Genomic DNA, 9,113 nt, shown 5'->3' with positions numbered 1-9,113 from the left:
GGAACTCCAGGGATTGAAGATAAGCTGGGGGTGCGGGGGGTGTGTCTTCGCTGGGAAAGGAACATACTGACTGGAGAAGGGCAAATGCAGCCTTAGTGGCAAAAATAACATTTGGTCTACCTCCACTTCTCTGGAGATAACTGCATTGTGCAGAAATCTATCACGGCCTTAACTTACCCTGATGAAGGTTCCTCTAAAGCACTTAATTAATGAGAGCTTGTGGGTGGCCAGTGTGGGTATGGCTAAATACATGTGGTCGTAAACTGGCCTGGGCATGTGGGTCTCCCTCAGATCAGAGGTGCTCCACGTCAAGTCAAATGCACCTAGAAGCAATTCCAATCCTTCTGTTTGTGACAGGAATACACTGTGCAGCCCATCTAGCCTTACACTCCCACTTCTCCTGCCTTGGTGTCCTGAGTGCTGGGGTCACAGGCCTGCACACCGTGAGCCAGTAAGCTCCTGGCCTGACCCCGTTCCCCACTTCCCCAACTAAGGGTTCCAACACGAAGAATGGAAGGGCCACGGGCCGGGAGCGTGGTCTGGTGGTAGAGTACATGCCTAGCATGCACAAAGCCCTGGGTTCCATTCCTGCATACCACATACAAGAAAAAAGTACAAAGTGGTGCTGTGATTCAAGTGATAGAATGCTAGCCTTGCAAAAGCCGAAGGACAGTGCCCAGGCCCTGAGTTCAAGGCCCAGGTCTGGTAAAAATAATAAACAGAAGGACCACAGTTGGACAACATTGAATTAACAGCCAACACTTTCCTTATCCTGCCTCAGAAAGAATGAATCTTGGGTCTGGAGTTTGGCCTAGTGGTAGAGCGCTTACCTAGCATGCATGAAGACTGGGGTTCAATTCCTCAGTACCACATACATAGAAAAAGCCGGAAGTGGTGCTGTGGCTCAAGTGGTATTGCTCTAGCCTTGAGAAAGCCTAAGTGCTCAGGCCCTGAGCTCAAGCCCCAACGTGGCAAAAAAAAAAAGAGGCTATAAATATTAATATTTTGTTATATTGTGGTCAAGTTGTGTTTGGAACATAGATCACAGTAATGGAGTCAAAGCACAGTTACAGAGCTGAGGGTGTGACTCAAATGGCAGAGCTTTCTGCTGAGCACAAAACACAGTGCAATCGTCAATGCCACCAAACAAAAACCAGAGTCGTTGAAGGAAACTGGGTATTTAGTTCCTGGAGTATGGGCCTACTGCAGAGCGTCTGGTCTACAGCATCCGGTGATAGATATCCCTTCCCAGAACTGGGACCAGGCAGTGAAGAATACGGAGGGCACCTTTAGAGTCCCTGCCCTACACACAGAGCTATGAGCGGATCTGGAGAAGGCAGCCATACGTTCAGCGCCGTGGAGGGAGAAGAGCCGTGCCACTGATGGGGAGGGGAGGGCAATGGAATGCCTTCTGGAATCACGACAGGAAACAGATGTGAGAACTCCACGGGGGCTGGCACATGCTTCTTGGCCAGGCCTGACACACAATCAGCTTTGTTCTCCTCCAGACCTCGCCTCACCTGACTCGCCCAACAGAACTGTGCGGAAGAGGCGGCAGGGTCGTGTGTGAGCCAACACTGGGGAGATGGGGGCACTGGTGACGTTGCGCGCAGTCACAGGAGCCACAGACTGAGTTTTGTGGCCCATCTGAGTCAGGCTGAGGGGACTTCTCACTCCAGGAGCATTACTTCAGGCAGGTGGGCAGACAGGCTGGGAACAGGAGACAAGTGGAGGAGACGAGGAGCCGGCCACGGGTGGGTGCAGGCCGGGCGCTGTCCGCCGCGAGGGCGAGGGGTCAGACGTGTTCCACGGGGACTCACGGCTCTGAACCTCAGCCTCAGGCCGCAGCACCAGCGCTGGGAGCCTCACTTCCACGTCCGGGCGCGCGCGCAGGGCCCGCGTGCAGGGCCTGCCCGGGCCCCCAGGCCGGGACCGGGAAACAAAACCCAAGACGAGACGTGCAGGCGGCCGGCGGCTGAGCGGAGGGTCGGGCTCAGAGCCAGCCGAGCCCCACCAGCCGCCGGGAAACGGCAAGGGCGCAGGGGCGCAGGGGCGCAGGGGCGCAGGCCGAGCCCCGCGCCGACCACGCCCGGGCGGGGCTCCTCCCTGCACCGGGAGGCCGCGGGGCGGAGCGGGGCGGCCGTGCGGGCGGGGCGCGGGACCGTCTACCGCCGCGCCCGGCCCGCGTCGCCCCTCCGCTCGCCCTCCTCCACGCGCGGGCGCGGGGCGCGGCGCCGGCCACGTGACCACCCCGCCCCGGCGCGCCCGCGGGTCTGGACGCCCGACCCGGCGCCGGGACCGGCGGGGGCGCCGGCAGGGGGCGCGGGGGGGGCGCACGGAACGGAGGCAGCCGCCTGGGAGGGACCGGCGCGAACCTTTCCCGCCCAGGCGCGGCCGGCCCGGCCATCGCGCGCGGGAGCGGCGGGAGCGGGGCGCGCCCTCCGCCCTCCGCGCATGCGCGCCGCCAGCCCGCCCGGAGAGCCGGCGCACGAGGTCTCGCCGCCCGCCGTGCGTGCGCGTCCCCGCGCCGGCTCCGCCGCCACGTGACCCGCCGCGCCGCCGCGGGGCGCGGGGTTCGGGCGGCGCGAACGTGCGTACGTAGGTGCGTGCGCGCCCGCGCCGGCCGCGTGGTTGGGCGCGGCGCCGTTGCCCCGCCCCGCGAGGCCCCGCCTCCCGCGCGCCGGCGTCGGCTGCGTCTCCGGCATTTGAATCGCGCTTCCGCCATCTTTCCAGCCTCAGTCGGACGGGCGCGGAGACGCTTCTGGAAGGTAGCGGCGGGGCCGGGCGGGCCGGGCGCGGGCGGCGGCGGCCTGCCGGGGCCCCCGGGGCGGCGGCGAGCGGCGGGAGCCGGGCCGGGCGCGGGGCGGGGCGGCGGCCGCCGGGGCGGGCGTGGGCCCCGGGTCCCCGTCGTCCTCGTCCTCCCTCTCCTCCCCTCCCCCGCCCGCCGCCCTCCGCGCCGTCCTCCGTCCCCAGCCCCATACGGCCGGGGCCCCGCGCCGCCCGCCGCCCCGCCCCGCCCGGCCCCGGCGCCGCGGCCTTGTCCGGGCGCACGTGCCGCAGCCCCGCTCTGTCCCCGCAGGATCGCCGCGATGGCCGCGCAGGGAGAGCCGCAGGTCCAGTTCAAGGTGCGGGGCGGCCGCGGGCGCGGGCGGGCGGGCGGGCGCGGGCGGGCGGGCGCGGGGCGGCGCGGGCGGGCGGGCGGAGGAGGCGGCGGCGGCCCCGGCCCGCTCACGGCCGCCGCGTGTCCCCGCAGCTCGTCCTGGTGGGCGACGGCGGCACCGGGAAGACGACGTTCGTGAAGCGTCACCTGACGGGCGAGTTCGAGAAGAAGTATGTAGGTAGGTGGGCTCCGGCCGGGCGGCGGCGCGGGGCGCGGGCGGGCGCGCGCTGACGCCGCTGTCCCCGCAGCCACGCTGGGCGTCGAGGTCCACCCGCTGGTCTTCCACACCAACCGAGGGCCCATCAAGTTCAACGTGTGGGACACGGCCGGCCAGGAGAAGTTCGGCGGCCTCCGGGACGGCTACTACATCCAAGGTGGGCCCGCGCACGTGCTCCCCGGCTCCCCGGGCGCGGAGCGCGTGCTGCGTCACGCCGCAGGGCTCGCGCGCCCCGAACGGACGCTGCCCGAGGGGCCGCCGTCGTGTCCCCATTGTTAGCAGGACGGCGCGTTGGCCAGTCAGTGCCAGGGCGTGCTGTGAGCGCGTGGCGGAGGTCCCTGCGCACCTCAGGAGGCGGCATCACCTGCTGGGAGGTTGGCAGACCTTCCACGCGTCCTGTCTTGATCGCATGGTCCTGATGAGCACAAAGACCTTTAACCCGAGACTTGTGATCCGGGCTCCCTAAGGTCTGCTTCCTGTGACCGGTCTCTGCGGGTCTTGTGGTCGGATGCTCAACCCAGACGCCACCTTTGCTGGCTTGTTCAGTGATAGGCCCCCGTTCGCGTCAGACGACCAGGGGCCCCAGACTGGCCTGGTGGTGGACTGCTTACCTGGGGTGCACGCGTTCCTCAGGATCATATACACAGAAAGAGCCGACGTGGTAGAGCACTCGCCTCGAGGAAGGTCAAGGATAGAGCCCAGGCCCTGAGTTCACGCCCCAAGATGGGCCATATACAAGAAAGACAGGGTCTCTTGTCCTTTTATTTTTTGATTAATCAGTGGTGAGGCAGGGTGTGCTGTTTTGCTTTGACATGAAGTGGGTCAGTGACTGGTGATTTGTGTTCAAAAACAGTGGAAGGGGAATAAGCACTTTGTATTAACAATAACAGCATTTTTATCGTCAGAACTTTTTTTTTTTTTTTTTTTTTGCCAGTCCTGGGCTTGAGCTCAGGGCCTGAGCACTGTCCTTGGGTTTTCTCAAGGTTAGAGCTCTACCACTTGAGCCTCAGCACCACTCCCAGCTTTTTTCTATGTATGTGGTACCAAGGAATCAAACCCGGGTCTTCATGTATGCTAGGCAAGCACTTTAACCACTAGGCCAAACTCCCAGCCCTCGTCAGAACTCTTAAGTTGAGCAAATAGCTCTCAGTGACTGGCCCAGACTCACCTGTGTATGTTCATGGTTATATGTATTTTTCAGCCCAGTGTGCCATCATCATGTTTGACGTAACATCAAGAGTTACTTACAAGAACGTGCCCAACTGGCATAGAGACCTGGTGCGAGTGTGTGAGAACATCCCCATTGTGTTGTGTGGCAACAAAGTGGACATCAAAGACAGGAAAGTGAAGGCAAAGTCTATTGTCTTCCACCGGAAGAAGAATCTTCAGGTGTGTGGCTGTTGGGACCTTTACCATGAAGCGGATTGACGTGTTGAACGTGTGGATTTAGAGAATGTGGCTTGGAATACCCTCAGTCTGTTGGTTAGGACGTGAGGCTTGTTGCAAAGGTACGCTGTTCATTTCTTTTTGTTTCAAACAGTACTACGACATTTCTGCCAAAAGTAACTACAACTTTGAAAAGCCCTTCCTCTGGCTGGCTAGAAAGCTCATCGGGGACCCTAACTTGGAGTTTGTGGCCATGCCTGCTCTGGCCCCACCGGAGGTGGTCATGGATCCTGCTCTGGCTGCACAATATGAGCATGATTTAGAGGTATGTGGCTGTGGGGTGTGTGCCCAGGGCCCCAGGGGGCGTCCTGGCAGGTCAGTCTGGAACCTTGCCCCCCCCCTCCCGTCTTGTTCTAGGTCGCTCAGACAACTGCTCTCCCGGACGAGGATGACGACCTGTGAGGAGTGCAGCTGGGGCCGGCGTCAGAAGTCTAGTTTTATAGGCAACTGTCCTGTGATGTCAGCGGTGCCGCGCGCGCGTGCGCCACTTTATTACCTAGCTAAGCAGAACGTGGGCTTCATCTTTGGGATGCTGAAGGAACTGAATGGGCTTCAGAATGAACGTGGCAGTTAAAATACCTTCATGTTTTTGGACTTGCATATTTAGCTGTTTGGAACACAGTTGTTTCCTTCTTGAGTTTCAAAGATAAGACTGCTACAGTCACATCACAATATCCAGTGGTGAAATCTTGTTTGTTACTGTCATTCCCATTCCTTTCGTTTAGAATCAGAATAAAGTTGTATTTCAAGTACCTAAACAAGAGAACTCATCCCTTGTTTGTATGTGTTTTAGAGCAGCGAAGCTTGTGCTGTGGGACTGCTGCTTAGACCGCCTTTGCTAATGATGATTTGACGTGGAGTCCATTAGTTTTTCCTTGTTGCCTTCCTTTTACTTCCATGTCAGTTGGGGTCATCACCAGCTGACCTAAGTTGGCGAGGAGTTGAGGTGTGTAAATACAGAGCACCACCTATCCCAGCTGTTTCGGTCAGGTGATGCATCACCTAGGGAAGAGGTGCTTTTAAGTTGAGCTGTGTCAGTGAAATAATGACATTTGAGCTTCATATCTTAAAGGTGAGCGTGACCCTCCAGACAGCATGGGAGGCTTGTGCTGGACTAGCTTTTCACGAGACCATGTGTGTCAGTGCGGGGTTCCTGGTCAGTGAGTGTTCGTAGCCAGATGTGTTGGGAATAAGGCCCTGCTGCTTTTGAGAGGATTCTCCGTTCAGTGGTGTAGAGACGGGGAGGAACTCAGCCTGGGCTGGCCACTGTCCCTGAGCCTCCCGCTTGTTCTGAGCAGTTGATTGGAGATAAGAGACGAACGGACTTTGCTGCCTGACCGGAATCACAGTCCTCAGATCTCAGCCTCCGCGTAGCTAGGATTATAGACGTGCACAGCGACACCCAGCAGTAGCCCATCTTTTAGAGATTTTCTTCCAGTGTAGTGTATGTTCACGTGTCATTTCCATATGCCCAGGGCATCCACATCAGACTTCGCCCTGCATCCTCAGCGCCCTGAGGAGAAAGCCTTTCTCTTGTGAGGACAGTGGTGGTCCAGGTCCAGTCCTTTTCCCACAGGCAGGACACTTGAAAAGGTCGTGATCGAGTAGGACTCCTTACTTACCGTAGCAGCTGGTTTAAACAGTGACGGTATATGTTTGCTGCATTCAGAGCAGGTTGAGGACTCTGGTCTGTGGACCTTCTGGTTGACTGATGAAGCAGATGTGTTGCTTGTATCCTGTAAGCGCAAGGACCTTACATCTTCATGTTGTAACAGTTAAAACTGGGAAGCTGCTTACCACTTGAACATGGAGTGGGTGGGAACTTTTAAAGTCCCTTTGGAAGAAGTAATTGTTGCAAAATACATTGCTTTTCCTTTGCCTGGGTTTTGTTAATTTATTCTCCAGTCTTTGTGAGCCTAGGTGATCAGGTTTCTGGGAATTAGACTAGCCGACCAGGGTGCAAATTCTACCTAGTTAGGCAAGTAGGAAAGGCCCTTCGTACTTTTTTATAGCAATTTAGTGTCTTGGAGTCCTGGCTTGTAGACCAGTCGGGAGAATCTGGTTTTGTACAGGTAGAGAACCTTCAAGGATGGAGCATCTAATAAAGAGTAGAGCTTTCCAGAAAGTGGAGACGGACAACAAGGACCTGTTGCAGTTGCATACCCCCACAGTAACAGTTGGAGCTTCCCTGTTCTTTGGCAGAAATGACGCAAAAGCCAGGTTTGAGTTGTGATAAGTTTCCAGGAGCTCATGGCATAGAGCATGGCTCCACTGAGGTCAGATGGTCCAGTGTCCCTCCACCTGTGGCACTTCTCCCCGATCCCTTACCAACTGCATGTGGGCCCCAGGAGGTTAGAGACAGCAGGATGGAGGCTCAGAACACTGCAGTGCCAGCCAAGTCGTTACTCTGCTCGCGTCCACCCTGTCCTGATCATGTGTCCCAGCTTGCCGTCTTAGGGGGGAGAGCTCTGTGGATGGTCAGGAAGCTTGCCAGGCCAAGCTCCTGGTGTTGGTATGATGGGGGGTGTCCTGTGTGTTACCACAGGAGCTGGGTAGCTGGCGCCCTCCCTGTCTGGAGGGCAGCATGGACAGTCCATCCCTTTGGTCTGCTTGGAGCTATGCTGGTAGGGAGCTGGGCACCTGAGTGAGCCCCGATGGGAAGGTGGCAGGCACGGGAAGCATCTCTGCAACCCAGACGTGTATGCTTGGGGGCTCTGGGGAGGGAAGGGCCTGTGGCTGTTGTCATCTCATACAGGTTCTGTTTCTCTTTTTTTGTGGAACTTGAGCTCTAGGCCTGGGCACTGTCCCTGAGCTCTTCAGCTCAAGGCTACCACCCTGTCCCTTGAGCCATGGCGCCACTTCTGTTGCTCTGGCAGTTAATTGCAGTAGAGTCCCACGGACTTCAGTGCCCAGGCTGGCTTTGAACCGCGATCCTCAGATCTCAACCTTCTGAGTAGCTAGGATTACAGGTGTGAGCCAGCATGCCCGGCTTCTCACACGGGTTTACGGGCTTGGTAGCACAGCCATTGGAGCCTGAGTGTGCCTTCCATGGAGGGAAATTTCAGTGGTTCATCTAAAGGGAAAAATTAACTTGTGACTGGTTAAAACTTTTCATGCTGTGCTTCCAAGAAATGCTGAAGCTGTCATGACTTTCAACTTCTGATGAAATACATGGAAAATCAGCCAGGTGCAGTACACGCCTGTAATCCTAGTTACTCAGGAGGCTGAAATCTGAGGATCGAGGTTCAAAGCCAGCCCAGGCATTAAAGAATGTGACTCTTATCTCCAATTAACCACTAGAAAAGGGGGATTGGGGATTGGTGGTAGCCTTGAGCTGAAGAGCTCAGGGACTGCCCAAGCCCACAGAGTTCAAGCCCCATGACCCACAAAAGAAAAAAAATAAGATGGAAAACCAAATTAGCTTAAAATTTTCATGTGTGTGTGTGCATATGTTCATACTGTGTGCGTGCGTGTGTGTGTGTGTGTGTGTGTGTGTGTGTTGGCTACCCTAGTTTCCTGCCAGCTTGTGTGCCCAGCATGGGATGGAGAGAGGAGTGCTGAGGGGACTGTCATGGGTACCCCTCAGTTATTTGTAAGTCCCTGCCACCTCCTGTGGTCTGAGGTATGCTCATGTTAATTAGGCTCTAATTTGGAACTCCGCTAACATTGGCAGGTTTGGCTGGAAGTAGATTTATAAGGACAAAATCTAAGGGAACAACGGTTACATGAAGAAGGCATTTCATGGGACAGATAAAAGCAGAGCAAGTTTGCAGGAGCTAGCCAGCCCCTTGGGTGGGCCACTGGGCCCGCGAAGGCCCACATCTACCCGCCGCTTTGAACTAACTCACTGCCAGCCCAGAGTGAGGCAGGGGCCAGAGTACCGGCCTTCTCAGTTCACCTCTGATGTGGAGAGAGGGAAATCAGACAGGGACAGAGGGGCCCTGCTGGTTTATGTGACAGGTTTTACACACTCAAAAACTTAGGGATCCCAAAAGACCCAGCCTTGAGGCCTATGCCCAAGAGAATTAGAAACAGGCATTCAAACACAAACTTGCACGTGAAAGCCCATGGCAGCCCAAAGGTGGGTGGACCCCAAGGCCTGTCAGCAGACAGTGGACAGTGTGCATCTACACAATGGAATATTATTTGGCCATGAAGATGAACTATAGCCTGGCGCCCTTATAACTCACGAAGAACGTGTCTGTTTCACTCACTGGCCGTACTTCCGTGCAGGGTAGTCCTTGTGTCGTTTTCTTGGTTGATTTCGTGGTGGCCAGTGGGGACCTGTCA

General features: G+C 57.1%; 1 protein-coding gene across 1 annotated transcript; it reads left to right on the top strand.

The window, feature by feature from the left end:
• Window positions 1–2,664: 2,664 nt before the first annotated feature.
• Ran (RAN, member RAS oncogene family) lies at window positions 2,665–5,589 on the top strand. Its single transcript, XM_090319860.1, has 6 exons — window positions 2,665–2,768; window positions 3,080–3,125; window positions 3,254–3,338; window positions 3,409–3,534; window positions 4,579–4,766; window positions 4,918–5,589. The coding sequence occupies exons 2-6, from the start codon at window positions 3,090–3,092 to the stop codon at window positions 5,395–5,397; spliced, it is 915 nt and encodes a 304-aa protein (XP_090175986.1). The 5' UTR covers window positions 2,665–2,768; window positions 3,080–3,089; the 3' UTR covers window positions 5,398–5,589.
• Window positions 5,590–9,113: the final 3,524 nt, after the last annotated feature.

Source organism: Megascapheus bottae, chromosome 28 (assembly GCF_031878675.1).
Source record: "Megascapheus bottae isolate mThoBot1 chromosome 28, mThoBot2.hap1, whole genome shotgun sequence".
In the NCBI taxonomy this organism is placed as follows: Eukaryota; Metazoa; Chordata; class Mammalia; order Rodentia; family Geomyidae; genus Megascapheus; species Megascapheus bottae.
Note: the sequence above shows the minus strand (reverse complement) of the source record. Positions and strands in the feature narration are given on the sequence as shown.